Source organism: Sorex fumeus, unplaced genomic scaffold, assembly GCF_029834395.1.
Source record: "Sorex fumeus unplaced genomic scaffold, SorFum_2.1 ptg000086l, whole genome shotgun sequence".
NCBI lineage: Eukaryota > Metazoa > Chordata > Mammalia > Eulipotyphla > Soricidae > Sorex > Sorex fumeus.
In genome coordinates, this window is record NW_026606143.1 from 11,235,840 (window position 1) to 11,254,320 (window position 18,481).

The window sequence follows — 18,481 nt, forward strand, 5'->3', positions numbered from 1 at the left end:
ACTCCTTTTGACCAACAGTATTTGAATAGATACTCTATAAGCAGAGACCCAAAATGTAGGTTATTCCTTACTGTCTTTCAGCGGAGATCCTTTTGTAGCTTGGACAATTTCATAAAATAAATGTGCAAACAGATAACTGTAATAGCTATATCTTCACTAAATTCACCCCATATTTCATTTCCAGGTCAGTCCTGGTTTGCATCTATTGTTCTGAAACAACAAATTAGCTTTCTTAGAAATTCTATAAAAAGTAGGCTGATTTATATGATTCATTACATAGACAGCATAGAAAAAACTATAAGGTTACTCTGAAAACTTACCTTGTTGACACACAAGTTTGCTACAAAAATAGAGTTAATCTCTTGCCCAACAATCATCCCTGTAATGCCTTCTTTGGATCATAGGTATTTATCAAGATGAAGAAAGAGTGTCCAATCACCTTTCTTCTTACTCTTCAAGAAATCCATATTCTGAGAGACACCCCCTTTGAACACATACTTATGAGGAACCCTAAAGTAGCTGATACTTTTTTTAAAAGGTTGGGCAACCCCCAAATTTAACTAATTTCAAATAAGTTTCCTCTACAGTATAAAGCCTATGTGAGTCATCATACAATATGCTATTTGACAGGACAGTGTAGTATACTATCATTCAATCAAAAGGCCTTGGACCATGACATACTGAGGTACATAACTTTTTATACACTTGGCAAGATTCTAACAATTCATAACACTGACATCTCTCTCCTTTCATCCTAACAACCTCATTTGAGAAATGGCACAGAAAGAAAATTCCAGTCTCAAGTCAGATATTGGTAGCCAGACAGTCTCTGGAAACTTCATTCATGGAAGGCTGGTGCCCTCATAACCTTCCCCATGCTGGCACGGAGCATAAGTACGCCCTCTACGGGCGTCCCGGGATTTTCAGCCATCTTCTGCCAAAGGCGTTGCTCTTCTCCCTGAGAGTCCATCCAGTCAACACTCTTCCCATAGCTCACACCTAAAGAAGTGAAAAGGGAACATTATACTTCATGCATAAAATGTTTTGATCTTGTGGAAGGTGTCTATCAATCTTTGAGAGAGTTTTTTGGGGGAGGCATACCCAGAGATGCACAAGAGTCACTCCTGGCTCTGCACTCAAGAATTACCCGTGGTGGTGCTCAGGGGACCATATGGAATGCTGGGAATCAAACCCGGGTCAGCCGCAGGCAAGGCAAACGTCCTACCCGCTGTGCTATCGCTCTGGCCCCTGAGGGAGTCTTTTGATCAGAGAGAAATTCCCTGACTTGGCTTATTCTTACTATACCTAGTGAGCGATGTTAGTGAGGCAGGCAGATAGATAGGGAAGGGCCCCCATGGCAACAAAATTCTGGGGAAGTAACATGGTCTTATTACTTTACCAGCCCCAAAGCTGCAAAAATCCCATCTTGTGAACACAGTAACTAAGGCCTGATAAGACTGTTACCTGGCACCAGAACAGACCCAGAGAAGGCTTGACACCACCACCTGCTACCCCCACCCCCACCTCCCCAGCCCCAAGAGAAGCTCCAGCAGGAGGAAAGGCCAGGAAAGGATTTTTTCAAAGGATACCATCAACTACTCCCAAATATACCCCCTTGGCAACCACCCTAGCAATGGACTCTTACCTAGGTAGAAAGCCCCATGTGGGACAGCTTGGAAGAAACCCTATAAAAGCCAACTTAAATAAAAGAGGCACGTGCCTATGCTGGCCACGCCCACGCATGTGTCACGATGCCCGAGCACGTGTCACCCACATCTCCCCTCTTGAGATGGGGACTTTCATGCTTTCATAACTAATAATGGAGTGTGTATTGTGGTTCTCTCTGCCTTTGGAGAAGCCCACATTTTCTCTCTCTTTTCTTTTTGGGTCATACCCAGCTAAGCTCAGGGGTTACTCCTGGCTGCTCTGCACTCAAGAATTACTCCTGGCGGTGCTTGGGGGACCATATTGCGTGCCGGGGGATTGAGCTCAGGTCAGCTTTGTGCAAGGAAAACGCCTTACCCACTGTACTATTGCTCTGACCCCGCCCATATTCTCTTTTGAGCTTGTTACCCTCACCCTCTTTCTCTCCCTTGCCCCCCTTCCTGAAAATCTCCAAATAAAATCTTTATTTACTTCCCTGTTCTTCTCCTCCTGAAATTTTTTTGTGTGAAAAAGATAAAGGACCCAAGGCCTAGGACTGACTTTCCTTTCTTGCAAAGAGCAACTCCTCACTCTAGCCTGAGTCCATGGATCCTTGAGAAATCGGGTGGTGAGGATTAACTTCCATGCAGTGCAGAACAAATGGACATCAAATGTGGCTTAACAGCTACCTACTGGGGTTGGCAGGACTTGAGATCCATGTTGTCTCTGGCTTGGCTTATTCTCATTTACAATATAGAGCATATGATGTTAAGATGAAATGCATCCTTCCTAGCCTACACTACTCTCCTAGATAGATGATAGAACAAACTAGCAAGGCCACAATGACTCGTCTCTTTTCCTCTTAGGTGGTTCAGCAGAGAGCTGGCTCAGTTAGACTGAATTAACATGGCAGATAAACAGTTTGAACCGGGTCTTGAAACTCTTCCTTGACAACAAGATCACTTCTTGGGCTGGAGTGATAGTACAGTGGGTAGAGCATTTGCCTTGCATGTGGCTGACACAGGTTTGATCCCTGGTCTCCCGAGTACTGCCAAGAGTAATTCCTGAGTGCAGAGCCAGGAGTAACCCCCTGAGCATTTCTGGGTGTGACCCAAAAAGCCAAAAAAAAAAAGACCACTTCTTTGGGGAGTTTCCAATTTAGTTCAATAGATATTCTCAGTGGTCCTCAATCTATAAACAAGTACAACATTGTAAGGAGGAGTCATTCTCAATAGAAATGTTGGAATGTGGACCATGGTGCACACAGACAATTTAGGTCTGATATAAGCTGTGGGATAATGAGTTTGGAGGTTGCATAGGCTTTAGTACTGCAACCTCCAATCTATCTGGTTATAGTTGTGGCTTGTGGCAATAATGGTACACTTTCATGAACTCTCTGAATAACTTTCGATACTATTTTCAGGAGGAAATTGGATTTCTTTTCAATTTAATCAGTATGAGTAATGACTATGAGCTGGACAGAACTGAAAGGATAAAGCAAAGTTTGTCTTGGATGTCCCTCTCTCACTCTTCAGAGGTTTGTGCTATATTAGAAATCTTCCTCCAAGAAAAGCCCGAATGCCTAAGAGTGTAGGTGAAATTCCTTTAAACTAAAATGCCCATAGAATTTTTTGAAAGGACTGAATATATACATTCTATATCCGAAAATTCTAGCCTAACGATACAAAGTTATGCAGCAGTCTTTAATTTTAACAATGAAGGTCCTTAACTTAAGAAATGGTGCATCCAATTTTACCGGGTGTCTCAGAAGGGAGCAGGTGTTGTCCCTCCACTTGCTCCCTATGAATCCCGGGGGCTGCAAACCTTCAGAACCCAAAGAAAAACCCAGATACTTGGGACCAGTGACTGCAAATTCCAGGCCTCAAGGGATCGGGGATGGGCTGCTCCTTCCCATCTCGCAGCCCCTACCTACGCGGTCCTGGCTGTCATGCCCACAAAATGCCTCTGGATCCCTTTTAAGCGTATTAATGGCTGTGATCCAGAGTCTCACAAATGAATCTCGGAATTGAGAAGCTAGCTACAGAGATTTCTCCAGACCCTAATTATTTAAAATTTTATAATTCCAGGAGCATGCAGCCACTTTTGCAGCTGCATGAACACTCATGCTATTCATAACCAACAATACAAAATAAATGATCTAGCATCTGCCTGTGGGGTAAGCTTGAATGGTGGTGGGAAAATTCAAAATAATAGTAGTGGGAAGGTGTAATAGTGGTGGAATTGGTGTTGAAATATTGAATGCAATCAATGATTGTGAACAACTTTATGAAAATAAAACTTTTGAAAAAAGAAATGGTACATCTGTGACAATTTCAGACACAACTGAAACTACTTAGACACGTCTTACATAGCCACCCGAAGGAACCACTCCCCTACCCCACCCCCAGTCACAGACCATTTCAGGGTCCCCAGAGCTCCTCACCGCTTCCAGAATTCAAACGAACTCCTCCAAGAAAGATGTTGCTGGAAAAGGCCTCTTTGTCCCAGACAGTAAGTTCTAGGCAGACATTATTTATATCCTGTGGTTTCAGGTCACTGAACATGAAAGTATGATTCCATTGAGGGTTAACACTGTTTTTTATTACTGTAGTTTTGTGCTTGGTGGCTTTGTTATCATCAGGGAGCAGGTAACTGCCGAAGAAAACAGTCAGGTCATTAGTGAGGTGATAGGCCGGAAGTGGCATCCTTGAGTAGTCATTTGATTTTCCCATCATTTCTAGTGAATGTGTGTGTGAACTATGAATTTGATTTTTCTCCTGGTTATTATGTTTAAATGTAGATTTATTAGAATGGGTTATTATTTCTTTTAAGTGAGGTAATTGCAAAATGCTCTTGACTCTCCTTCCTAATCTAATTTTGGCTCTTCACTTATCTTGAAATGAAAATACCTTTGGTGGAAAACACAATTTAAAGGCCTTCCTCAGATTATCTTTCACCAGAGTTGACTTACAGCCAGAATGAGCAGCTCCTGGCATGCTGACAGGTTTCCTGTCTCAAGTGTCTGTGTCTCTTGGCTTCTCCAATTAAGGACTTTCTCTGGTGCAGTAAGAACTGGCTCAGCTTATATATAATAAGGAAACTGTGGGGATTTAATTTCCTTAGCAGAAACCTACAATCAGGCTAGAAAGATAGTACAGCAGGTAAGACTCTTGCCATATATGCAGCTGACCTGGATTCAATGTCTGCCATCCTATATGATCCCCTGCAACTGCCAGGAGTGATTCCTAAATGCAGAGCCAGGAATAAGCCCCATGCACAGCTGGGTGTGCTCCCTAAACAAAAGAAACCTACAGTCACTTAATTTTGAAATATGGTGGATGAATTCCTCAGCTTTCCTATCTCTTGAAGGGACAATCCTACCTAAGGTATGTTCCACAGAGCTTCTTCAGTCCCCAGTGGATTTAATCGCTAGTTGCCTGCAGTGGTAACTTGTGATGGATGTGAAATGTACATAAAACTATTATTAACAGTACTGTTTATCACGAAGCCTGAATAAAAATTGAAAGAAAAAAATATTGAGGCTTTTCGAGCTCATGTTCTCTCTTGAACACATATTCCTTTCTTTCCATCCACATCTTTCTAAGTAAATTTCTTCAATAAACAGTCTCACTTCACTTAAAAAATACCAAAAATGATCACCTGGTAATGACTATTGTATCTTACAAATGAAGAACCTCAGAACCTCAATTTCTACTTAAAAAATATTCAGTGATAAAATAACACAGTATGAGACCAACATCCAAGGACAGTAGAGACAAAGGCCAGGAATATTGCTCCAGGGTTGCAAGCCTGCCTTATGAGCTGGGGGAGAAGGCAGCTGGGATAGAGAAGAGATCACTAAGTCAATAATGGTTGGATGGTTGGAGGGATCGCTCGGGATAAGAGATGTGTGCTGAAAGTAGACAAAGGACCAAACATGATGGCCTCTCATTATATATATTGCAAACCATAAGGTACATAAGTAGAGCTAGAGAGAGTAAGAGGGAAATTGTCTGCCATAGAGGAAGGGAGAGGGGTGGAATGGGGGTGGAGGGATATTGGGGACATTGGTGGTGGAAAATGCACACTGCTGAAGGGATGGGTGTTCAATCATTGTATGACTGAACTCAATCATGAAAGCTTTGTAACTATCTCGCGGTGATTCAGTAAGATAAAGAAAGAAAGAAAGAAAGAAAGAAAGAAAGAAAGAAAGAAAGAAAGAAAGAAAGAGATAAAGAGAGAGAGAAAAAGAGAGAGAAAGAGAGAGAAAAGAAATAGTAAGTGTAGTGCAGGGCATACTGTCAACTAAAATTTTGTTTTCTTTTATATTTTGTGGTGGGGGTGGGGGGTGTGCTCTCCCAAGCAGTGCTGAGAGGTTGCTGAGACCTGATGGTTTTAGTGGTCAGGCCTGTCGTACCACTTTGGAGGTCATGCAATACCAGAAATGAAACCTGGGGACCTAGATTGCATGCAAGACATGTGCTCCATTCCTTTGAACTCTCTCTCTCTCTCTGAGCCCTGTCAAGTAAGTTTTAGTACTTTCCATTATTTATTCAGGAACATTTTTCTGTAATGCATGTTACCTATTAATTCTTTGTTATTTTATGCTTCATTCAATGTTAAATATTTTGTGACAACTTTTGCTATTTTCTTTTTGTTTTTTGGGGGGGAGGTAACATGCTCACATGGCTTAGTTACACCTGCCCCTGTGTTCAGGAATTGCTACTGATAGTGCTCAGGGGTCCTTCTGGTAGCTGGGGTCAATCCACATGCAATACATGTGCTTCAGCCCTTTGAGTTTATCTCTCAGGTCCAGTTTTTGATACTTTAAAATTTAGCTATAGAAAAGTAATGCTGACGGGCTAGAGAGATAGTACAGCAGGGAGAGCATTTGCCTTGTATGTGGCTCACCAGGATTTGATCCCCAGAACCCTAGCAAAAACCAAAAAGAAAGGGAGGAAGGAAGGTTGAGTATTATGTTTATCATTTATTAAGTTTTTTAAAAAATTAATATTTGATAGAATTAATGTAAATATGGTTTAATTGACCTGGCAAAATTTCCAAAAATTAAAAAAACAGCCAAGATTCAAAGGAAACTCTTTCATAATATATTTATTTATTTATTTATTTTTTGTTTTGTTTTTTGGGTCACACCCAGCGATGCTCAGGGGTTACTACTGGCTCATGCACTCAGGAATTGTTCCTGGCGGTGCTCAGGGGACCATATGGGGTGCTGGGAATTGAACCTGTGTCGGTCATGTTGGCTGCGTGCAAGGCAAACGCCCTACCCGCTGTGCTATCATTCCAGCCTCTCATAATATATTTAGAATATGAACATGGATGCCTCACCGTGACTGATATCTCTTGTATCATAGATCCTTTAGTCTAGAACAAAATTATTTAAAATGAGTTAAAACAAATTACCCCTTCACAAAGCTATCAGAGGTTCCTCCTGACTTTGCCGCAGTCAAATTTTTTGCCTCTTTGATGAACACTTCAAGCACTCCTCCAGAAAGTATAGGTGATTCTTTCTTCCCTCTTGTAAAAGTCTTCTTCACTGCATCAGCCATAAAAATAAGAGAGGGAAGAGAAGAAGGAAAGTGAGAAAGATGGTGGGTTCCATTTCAAAATTTACAAAGAAAATCTGCAAAGTTATTTTTTTCTTTGCTGACCCAATGAGGTCTTTGTGTTTGTGTATTTTTTCTATATATTCATATGACTTTATTACATTGAATTCCTTCTGAGTAAAATTTTCATTTGTTTTTCATTTGTTTGTTTCTAAAATGAACAAATAATTCAAATATTTAAGCACTACAAGGTATATTTTTATGGGGTATAAAAGCATAAAATAGAAAACCTGGGTCACATTCCTGCTCCCAAGAAAAAGCTACATTGAAAGCCGCATAATAGCACCAAGATTCAGTCCCCCCCAATTCCATAGCTACCTTATTTGATATCTTAGTTGTGTAAAATGTAAACTCCAAGTAGGATCGGCAATAAAAGCAATGGACTAGGCAGAATTACATATATGCATGACAGAAAATTCTCCCCCATGTCACATTTTAATTTTGATAAAATATGATAAATATGGATAAAATATAGATAAAGCCTTTCAACACTGCCATTGCCACCTCTATCAACTAGCATTGTAAGGACTTGATATGAATTAATGAATTTATTTGATTCTTAAAATATCTTTTTAAAGTGAGAAAACTGAGGCTGAGAGATAACTAGTTACTTGCACACATTGTGGAAGAGGATGAAGTGAATGGAAAGAGAGACGTCTGTCCATTCAAGTTGATAGAAAAAGGAGAAGAGGGATTCAAAAGTTGTCTCCATCTGGAGATTTTCCTTTGCATTCTGTGTCCTAGGTCAACTTCTGTTTCTAGATTCCCTGAAGTAGCTTTGGATGTTGTGAATCTATAAAGCAGCTTTCTACATCTATGCCCCTTCTCAGAAGACCCTCTTCTTATCTGTGCCCCTCTTTTCTCCCAGTCCATCCTAGGGAAAATTCTTCATTGCTGAGACATCTAGAAAATATCATCATCAAGGCTGATTGTTTTCTAGAGGACACACTGATGATACTCGCAGGATAAACTCAGGGCCATACACATATAAAGCATGGACTCTACTGTTTGAGCCATATTCTTGGCCCCGAGACTGTTTTCTAAGTATGAACATAGTAGTTTCCTTGTCAGAGTCCCACACTTTTCACCACATGTTGTAGGTCTTAACTCTCGCCCAAACAGTGGTACCCAACCCTTTACATATCGTATGTATAGAGCCAGAGTGACACAGTGCAACAAATCCCTAATTCTCATCCCCAAACTTGTAGAAAAAGAATTGCTGGATCAAAATAATTCGGTTTTACTGTACCTTGAAGTGGTTCCAGTGGAAGCATTAGGTTTGCTCTTGAGGGAATGTAACGTAAAGTAACTGTCAGTTCTCCTTTGTACTGATGATGGGTATCAGCAACTAACTCCACCTTCCATAGGGAGACAGGTGAAAAGAAATTGCAAGAATGCTTGTATTTTTATTGATTCATTTTTTCAAAAATTTTAGGCGATACCCCACGATGCTCAGGGGTTACTCCTGGACCAATGCTCAGAAATCACTCCTGGCAGTGCTTGGGGGACTATATTGAATACAAGGGATTGAACCTAGGTCGAACATGTGCAAGGCAAATGACCTACCTGCTGTACTATTGCTCCTGCCCCTGAGGTTTTTAGTTTTGTATCGCATGTTTAAATGGATAGTATATACTTGGTGGCCAAACTGTGACCATTAATTCCATCAATTATATTATCAATTACTGATTTAAGGGCTGCCTTGAGAAGCTGGGAAACTCTATGAAAGTGCTTGCATTATAGTCAGATAATAGTATTTTTTAAAAGAGAGAGAGAGAGATTCACTTTCCATTAGAGTGAGAAGCAAAGACTTCTCAATAGCAAAATTATAAACAAATCTGCCCAAACTGCCAAACAAAGAGAAACCTCTTCATCTAAATTGTAAATCCATAGGAACTGAAGGTAGAATAGAGATTTTACTGGAAAGAAACACTTAAGCTTACTGTTGTGTCAAAAGTCCTTGTTTTCATAATAGAACATTTGGGGAACATATGAAAAGCAATTCATACCAACAAGCCCTTCTTTTCTTCCCACCAAACATGCTTTTCAGAAAGATAATGAGGTCTAGCTAACAATGAATGTAGTAAAATGACAGTTACACCTGCCCCATCCCCCTTTAAGCAATACATTTGCCATCTTGAGTTATTTTCTCATGCAGTATCAGCCTCCTCAATGGCTTAGTGCTATAAGACCTAGTGAAAACAAAAGTAAGTGCCAAAGGACTTTCATGAAGAGTCAATAAACAACATGGCACTTTGTCTTTCCAATATTCCCACTACAAAAGAATGTAACTATTTCTGAATATTTAAAGACTGTAAATTCTGATCCTCTGTTACTAAGGGAATTGGTCCCTGTAGTTCATACATCATCTCCTCAGCTGGAGAATCTATAAGAAATATTAAGTCTCTGGGGCTGCTCCTACTATAGCTGTAGCTGATTAGGTGATGATTGCTCTTAAATGACTGAGACAGGAGACAAAGAATGAAGTGATACTTCTCAGAGCTAACTGATAATCAAGCACACAGAGCTCAGCTCAGCCTAAAGATGAGCCACTAATGAAGCATAAAGCAAGGTACCAAGCATGTTTTTGCTCCCGTCCACCCTGTTTTTGGAACGAGTTGTATCCAAGCAAGTCTGAATCAAAAGTCCGTGTGTGCCAGAGGAAGCATAGCAGAGTAAAATGACAGGGATTAGAAACACTGTTGACAGCCACAGAAACTGATTGTAAAGTGAGGATTCTTAGGCAACTAACTTAGCAGAGAAGTGCTCTAGGAGAGTCCAGGGAAGAAGAGGACAAGAAGCAGTTCAAGGAAGGGTGGAAGTCAGGCCAGGATGCGACCTCTCTGGTCGAGAACTCAAGTTAACACATTGGAGCTTTTTTTCCCCCCATTCTTAGGTAAGGAGTGGTGCTTTCAAACATGCTTCTCTTTCAGTTACTGGCTAAGGATTTTGCCTATGTGGCGGGAAGTACATTAGCTCCTAGGAACTTCTGGTTCTCTTCTCGTACAGGAAAAAGTGAGTAACCAAGAACCATTTTCTAAAGAGAGTCTCAGATGAAGACTGGAGATAAAACTCTGATAGACCTGGTTAGAGGATCATCTGGGGGACCAGTGGAATTCCACAGATATGAAACACAATCATAGCTTCTGTATGCTTAGCGGGATCCGAGAGAAGCCTCCCCCTTATGGTAGAAAGTGAGGTGATCCAATGGGAATGGGAATCGTTGTTGGGCCTTAAGTCCCCGAGAGAGGGCCTAGATGGCCATTTCCAGGAAATAGACTAGAAACCCTCCAAGTTAATTTCCACAGATTCACCATGTGCTTTAAAGTTAAATTTATGGCAGGCAAGTTAATTTTATGAACTACGGTACTGGTACCTCACCCATGTCCTGCCTCTTCTTATGCCTTGGACATTTTCAAACTATGAGGCTTTTATTCTTAATTCTTATAAAGGTAAAGGTAAAGGTAAAGGCCCTCCCGTTGATCATCGATTTGCTCGAGCGGGCCCAGTAACGTCTCCATTGGAGACTTTGTTGTTACTATGTTTGGCATATCGAATATCGGTAGCTTGCCGGGCTCTCCGAGAGGGGCGGAGGAATCGAACTCGGGTCGGCCATGTTGGCCGCTTATAAGGCGAACGCCCTACCGCTGTGCTATCGCTCCAGCCCTTTATTCTTATAAAGGGAAGCTGTTAAATCATATTAGTACTATTCTTTATGATGATATTTTTCATTCAATTTTAAGGCACTAAATTGTTTCCCATATTTAATATCAGAGGAATATTATGCTTGATCACTTGACTTCCCGTTAATTGTCGATTTACTCGAGTGAGTGCCAGTAATGTCTCCATTTGTCCCTGCCGCGTGCTAGTGTAGCCCAATGGCGTCTGTTCGTTCTAGGAACACGAAGAGCCTCAAACCGATCGTTCTTGATCTTGATGAAGAAGTCTGACCATTTTGTAGGTGGGTGGCCACGTGCTCTTTTGACGTCCCATGGAATCCAGTCGGTAATGGCTCTAGTCCAGTGGTCGTCTCTAAATCTCATTACGTGTCCAGCCCATCTGATTTTTGACATCTTGGCAAACGAGACAGCGTCCCTGATTCTTGATCGTCGACGGAGGTCAGAACTCCAGATTCTTTCTCTCATTTGAGTGAAATGTGATATTCCAAGCATAGCTCTTTCAATTCCTCTTTGGGAGACCCGAATAGCGTTCTCATCCTGTTTGCGTAGGGCCCAGGTCTCTGAGGCGTATGTTAATGCAGGAAGAAGAGTGGAATCAAAGAGATGTGCCCAGAGCCGGAGGTTCTTTGTCCTCTTAGCTATTTCTTCGATGCTCTTGAAGGCGTTCCAAGCCACTCTCTTCCTCCTGTGCAGGTGCAGGTCATTCATCATGTTTACTTCTCGACCTAGGTACACATAACTGTTGCATTCGGAGATGGTCGTTCGGTTGAGAGTGAATAGAGTCAGGAAGGAGGCTGTTTCTCATAAACATTGTCTTTGTAAGATTCAGCTGTAGTCCGACCTTTCCACACTCACGGTAATTACAAAGGGTCTCATTCCCCTGACCCCGAAAGAGTCATATTATGCTATTGCAGAATTATTTGTTGTTAATTCTGTGTTTCCTATCCCTATCACATTTGTTAGACAGTAGTTAGTAGTTACTTTGTGTTTTATGATTTGTGTTATATTTTAGTGTCAATTTTACCCATAGCCTAATTATACCTCTTAAAGTTTTTTGATGCATTTAAGTCCAAGTATGATAAGTCCAACAGAGATAAGTGCTCACCAGAAAGCCATATTTACTTTCAAAGTGTCAGTGTTATTAAATAATATGGAGATATTGATACTTACCTCATAGGTTGGCTATAAATCCCCCCTGAAACATGAGTGATACTGCTGTTGATGATGATCAGTGTTTGTTACTGTTGATGAAAATCAACATTTGCTTTTGCTGTCTAGAATCCCTTAGTACTTCTGTACCTGGATTTTCTTTGGAGAAATACCATCTCCATGACCAGAGTACGGGCTTATTGTCTTCAGCGAGTTGGGGTAGCTTACCTCCCTGGCCACAGGAATTAGTTCGGAATGAGAAAATAAAGTAATGAGGATTAGAAGAGCCAGGACCAAGAGCATTGGTTGGACTGTTGGAGGAAGACATACTCTCTCCTCTCTTACATAGTGATGCAGGGGTGGGAGGCTTACAGTTGCTCAAGTGTCTAAGATCTATAGCTGTCCAGGACTATAGCTAGTGAGGGAAGCCCACACAGATGAGAAAAACTTTGGGTTTAGATAAGATTAAAGAATCTGGATCAAATCATACTTGATAAGCACTGACAATAATTTCCTTTTATATCCTCTTAGTGTTGTAATCTGGCATTTCTGTCAATTGCCATGTAAAGACTCATATAACATGGGAGCTACCTAACAATTGTTGTGTACAATGTTTCTGACATTATAGTGCAAGTATCACATGGATTGCAGCTCAAGCCTCATAGGATCCTTCTAAGCTAATTTTAATCATTACATTACAAAGGCTCAGTAAGTTATATAATGTGCCCAAAGTAACACAGTCGTAAGACCAGGGCTGAACCCAGAAAGTTTGAGTCCACCATCATACTATTTTCATTCATTTTAATATAAAAAATAATCTTTCTTTTCATTATAGGTAAATTTAATCTTACTTTTGTTTTAAGATTACTGTAAAGGTATAGAGACTCCAGTTTCATAAAATGAATCCAAGATACTGTTGATCTAGTTTAGAACATACTATGTTGGCATTTAATTTCTAGGACCAGTTTTGAAATTAATTTTCTGAATATAACTCAAGGCCTGAGTTATGAATCTCTAAGTAGAAATGTAGAAAATAAGACACTTCAGCTACTATCACTTTGCCATGTGAGCCAAGCAAGACAAGATCACTTTTGCTTATGGAAAATATTTTGAGATGGACCTTGCTCTATAGATATGTTTCTGCCTATAAGTAAATGAAGATATTTTTCTCTAATAGGATCAAATAGTATGAATTTCCATGGAAACCTTTAAATGATTAATGGCTTTTAGTAAACCAAATAATAAAAATTATTATGTGGCTTGCAGAGAACAAAAGGGAATGCCCTGCCACAGAGGCAGGATGGGATGGGGGGAATAGGGGGTGGGAGGGATGATGGGACCCGTGGTGGTGGAGGATAGGCGCTGGTGGAGGGATGGGTACTTGATCATTGTATAACTGAAACCCAAGCACAAAAATTTGTAAGTCTATAACTGTACCTCATGGTGTTTCACTAATAAATAAATAAATAAATAAATAAATAAAAAAGAAATATATATCACCATTTTACCTTTTAAAAAATATTATGTGGCTTGCAGTATATAGTCTATTATGCCAATATTAACCATGCTAACCTTTTCAGACTGTCACTTGACAAGCCTTTGAATTCTTTAAGTTCATGGCATCAATTCTGCTGAACTTGTCTAGTTGCATAAGTGACTAATCTGGAAGCATTTCCTACCTTGGGCTGAAGCTCAAACCACATGTCACTTGTGTTTTCAAAGTTCCATGAGTCAAAATGAATCTCCACCTCTCCAAGGAAGCTATTATGTCCGAATCGATCATAGTGCCAGACTGAAAGCTGCAGAATTCTAGTTTCCAGCTGGGTGTGGCTGATAGTGTACTGCAAAAAAAATTTTCAACATCATCTTCCACAAAAAGGACCCTGTTCAATTCCAAAACCAAGTTAAAATTTATTTCCATCATTTAAATAATGTGCATTAGTAATATGAACCAGACAAAGAAGAAAACAAGTCATTTTGCTGAAATCAGTCAGACATAAATATACAGATTATTTAGGGTTTGTGAAGTTAAGTTCCAGATATGCAGGAAAGGAGTGATCAAGCATATTACCTTTTGGAGTCTGAGCAATAGTATAGTGGGAAGGGAACATGCTTTGCATGCAACTGACCTGGCTTCTATCACCAGCATCCCTATGGCCCTGTGAGCCCCACCACTAAGCACAGAGCCAGGAGTAACCTCTGAGCAGGGAGTACCCCTAAACCAAAAATGAATGAACTGTCACTGTCACTGTCATCTCGTTGCTCATCAATATTCTTGAGCAGGTGCCAGAAAAGTCTCCATTCGTCCCAGCCCTGAGATTTTAGCAGCCTCTCCTTACTCATCCTTCCCAACGGTGCCGTATTGGAAACTCTTTCAGGGTCAAGGGAATGAGACCCAGTATTGATACTGTTTTTGGCATATCAAATACGCCACAGGGAGCTTGCCAGGTTCTGCCGTGCTGTTCACAATCATGCCTCAGAAAATCAAGTACTGGGGCTGGAGCGATAGCACAGTGGGTAGGGCATTTGCCTTGCACGCGGCCGACCCTGGTTCAATTCCCAGCATCTCATATGGTCCCCTGAGCACTGCCAGAAGTAATTCCTGAGTGAAGAGCTAGGAGTAACCCCTGTGCATCGCCAGGTGTGATGCAAGAAGAAAAAAGAAAAAAAAAGAAAATCAAGTACTTCAGAATCAGCTTAACTAAGGAGGTAAAGGACCTGTACAAAGAAAACCAATCACTGGGGCTGTAGTGATAGTACAGCGGGTAGGGTGTTTGCCTTGCACGCGGCAGACTGGACCAGAGTTCAATCCCTGGCATCCCATATGGTCCCAAGCACTGCCAGAAGTAATTCCTGAGTGCAGGCAGAGCCAGGAGTAACTCCTGAGCATAGCTGGGTGTGACCCAAAATGCAAAAAAAAAAAAAAAATCACTTTCAAATGCTAACAAGTCCCTGATCTGGCCCTACAGAGAAGTGTGGCCCCTACTCCAATTTATCTAATATCCATTTATCATACACCTTAACTTAGCCAGATTCTGAAACCCTAACTAAATGGAACATATTCAAAATGTGTTAGAAGAACAATGAATGCATACAAAGTGACCTGCTAAGATATTGTCAAAGTGTGATAAACTTCTTTCAAGAAGAATCAAAGTGTGATAAACTTCATTTAAGAAAAAATCAGAAGAATACAGCTTTCCTAAGTATGAAAGAAAATTTGCAACATGATATAGCAGCACACATATAATTTTGCTGAATCATCTTGAAATAAGATGCAACTGCAGCAACAACAGAGAAATAAACCAGAAAGAACAATTCCATTTTTCTCTTTTCCAAAACTGTGAGGAAACTTACGGGTATTAGGATAACTTATACAAATTTTACTATTCCGAAATATATATGAACATTGACATGCAAATTTTCTGTATTTCTAAAATCAGTGAGACTGTGAGATCCCTTGAGTTACAGTGAGAAGGTATTTACCTTTAGTGTTTCATTAAATTCTGGGTTGGTGCCTGTTCTGATTTTGGTCTTGCGTTTATTGTTTCTGGACTTCCCAGGAAGGAGATATGACTTCACATAACTGCAGATAATAAAAGACAGAAGTAATTATTGGTAAATATTCTACAAAATGCTCAGGGACTTTAGTAAATTAAAAAGGTAAACGGAGGGCTGCAGAGAATATAGCAGGTAGGACACTTGCCTTGCATGTGGCCAACCTGGGTTCAATCCCTAGCACCATTTATGGTTTCCTGAGCCCTGTAGGAGTGATCCCTGAGCCCAAAGACAGGAGTAAGCCCTACACACCACCAGATATGTACTCTCCAACGCCCCCCCCCCCCCACACACATACACAAAAAAATGGTAAAGGGAGAAGACCTGTAAATGTGAGACAGAGACAAAGTGAATGTGCCCTATATCTATACAGGACAAGCAGTATAGTGGTAAAGTGTGAGTTTGTGATTCAGGTCAGTTGGGTTTTAATCACTCCTTGCCTTGCTGGCTTATTTTCATGAACTAAAGAAGTTACTTTACTTCTTTCTGCCTCAGTTTCTTATCTATAAACCTGGTTTAATTGTAGCCCATGAGTTTGTGAGGACTAAATTGGGTGACACTGGACCTGATATATTATATTATGCATAACTATAATCTAATAATGATCACCAAAATATTTGGGATCTATACTTTCCATTTAAACATTGACTTTTGATGAGAGGCAATGGAAATAGATGAAGAAAAATGGTTACAAAAAGAATTAGAAGATAATAGCCTAGGGGCTGGAGCAGGTAGGGAGTTTGCCTTGCACGCTGCCGACCCAGGTTTGATTCACAGCATCCCATATGGTCCCCTGAGCACCACCAGGAGTAATTCCTGAGTGCATGAGCCAGGAGTAACCCCTATGCATCGCCGGGTGTGACCCAAAAAGCAAAGAACAAACAAACAAGCAAAAAAAGATAATAGCCTAAAGTCACAATAGGATAGTCGTAATTCACAATTCGAAAATAGTAGCCTAAAGTCACTAATGTTTCTCATAACTTGCCTTGAGCTATTACAAGACCCTCATGAAGCAGAGGCATCATGGGAGATTCAGAAATGGACAAGATGCTATCTTCATCTTGAAGCATATCCACTTGAGCTTCCCCACTCCCCCACCTCCCTGCCTCCAGACCCCACAATTTTAGTGGTTTTTTTTTATTGAATCACTGTAAGATACAGTTACATGGTTGATTATGATTGGATTTCAGTCATACAATGTTCCAACACCCATCTCTCCAATATACAACACATTTCTCTCCAACACCCCCAGTTTCCCTGCTTGAGCTTTTCATGACAACTTTGCATGTTAGTCTAGATCACTATGTTGGTCTGAAGCTTTCTGACTGATAGTTAGCTCAGGTGACAGGTGGACCAAACTATCTGCAGAATCCTTTTGTTTCTTTATCTCAGGACATTTGGAAACAGTATTTTTTTAACTATGGGCATTTTTATGCAGAAAAGGGGTAACACAGAAGGCCTGAAATAGCTAACCTTAGAAATGCCTGCTTACAAGATGGGCCTTTGGCATCTGAGAACATGCACTTCGAGAAGATTTTCATCATTCCCAGAGTGATGTAAGTGGCTTACTGTGATTAAACTAGTGATTTAAAAAAATGGCTTATTCCAAATACCTGCTTTTGTTGTGGGAGATGGAAATTTTAGTATGTTATATGTTGTGTCTCTAAATGAGCTTTCCTTGTAGATGACATTGTACAAGAACTGTCACAACTTGTTACTGGAAAAAATTATGCACGTGCCATGCCACATCACTAGGAAAGGACACTTGGCATATTAAATGTTGATTCTCCAGGACTTTGCCTCATGTGCCTTTTCCTTTTGCCACTTTGACTATATGTGAAGTTCTGTGATTCCACATAGTCAATCACTGAAAGTAATAAAGGTTTTAAAGACACAGACCACGAAAATATTTTTTAAGTCAATTCTAATAAATATTCCAACAAAATAGTCTGTATCTGCCCTCCCAGGCTTATCCCCAGAGATTCTTAAACTTTTCTTTTTGAGTTGTTCAGTTGGTAAAACTTTAGTCATTTTTGCTTGTTTGCTTTTATTAGGTTTTTTTTTTGTTGTTGTTGCTGTTTTTGCACTATGCCCATCAGCGCTCAGGGATCACTGCTGTCAGTATCCTCAGGACTATATGTGGTGCAGGAATTGAACCCAGGTTGGCCGCATGAAGGGCATGCAGCTTTCCCATTGTACTTTCTCTCCCTCCAGCCCTACATCTTAGTTATTTTCTTTCTTTTTTAGTGGGGAGGGGAAGTGGTGAGGGCCACACACTGTAGCATTTAAGGGTCACTCCCGATTCTTTGCTCAGAAATCACTCCTGGGGTGGGGTGCTCAGTGGACCCTGTGTGGTGCTGGGAATCAGAGCGGGGAGAGCTGCATGCAAAGCAAGCCCTATAACGTCTCTAATATCACTCTAGTCCAGTAATTTTCTCTGGAGAATTTCCCAGGATTAAAAAAAGAATAGAATACTCTTATACATTGTTGGCTGTCAGCTAACAGGTCAACTTTCTATCTCCAAGAACTGTTTCTGTATAAACTATAAATATGACAGGGTTGAATTACCTTGAGAAATAGCTCTGTAAAAAACAGGTAGTGGTGGGCACAACCATACACATGGACTTTCAATAATCCTTAGAAATGCAGCATGGGTGGAAAGTGACTTTTTTCCGAGAAAACTTTGAGTCAAAAATTCCAAGGCCTAGGGCTGGAGCAATGGCACAGCAGGTAGGTCATTTACCTTGGACGCAGCCTACCCGGGTTCGATTCCCAGCATCCCATATGGTCCCCTGAGCACGGCTAGAGGTAATTCCTGAGTGTAGA

General features: G+C 40.7%; 1 protein-coding gene across 1 annotated transcript in view; it reads right to left on the reverse strand.

The window, feature by feature from the left end:
- Window positions 1–681: 681 nt before the first annotated feature.
- SYTL5 (synaptotagmin like 5) overlaps window positions 682–18,481 on the reverse strand; it is a 127,941-nt gene continuing 110,141 nt past the window's right edge. Inside the window, exons 12-17 of the mRNA XM_056131213.1 lie at window positions 15,584–15,683; window positions 13,780–13,941; window positions 8,521–8,629; window positions 7,069–7,201; window positions 4,088–4,296; window positions 682–999 (exon numbers count right to left, since the gene is read on the reverse strand). Coding sequence (XP_055987188.1) covers window positions 839–999; window positions 4,088–4,296; window positions 7,069–7,201; window positions 8,521–8,629; window positions 13,780–13,941; window positions 15,584–15,683 — 874 coding nt within the window. The 3' untranslated portion in view covers window positions 682–838. The remainder of the gene's footprint in view (window positions 1,000–4,087; window positions 4,297–7,068; window positions 7,202–8,520; window positions 8,630–13,779; window positions 13,942–15,583; window positions 15,684–18,481) is intronic.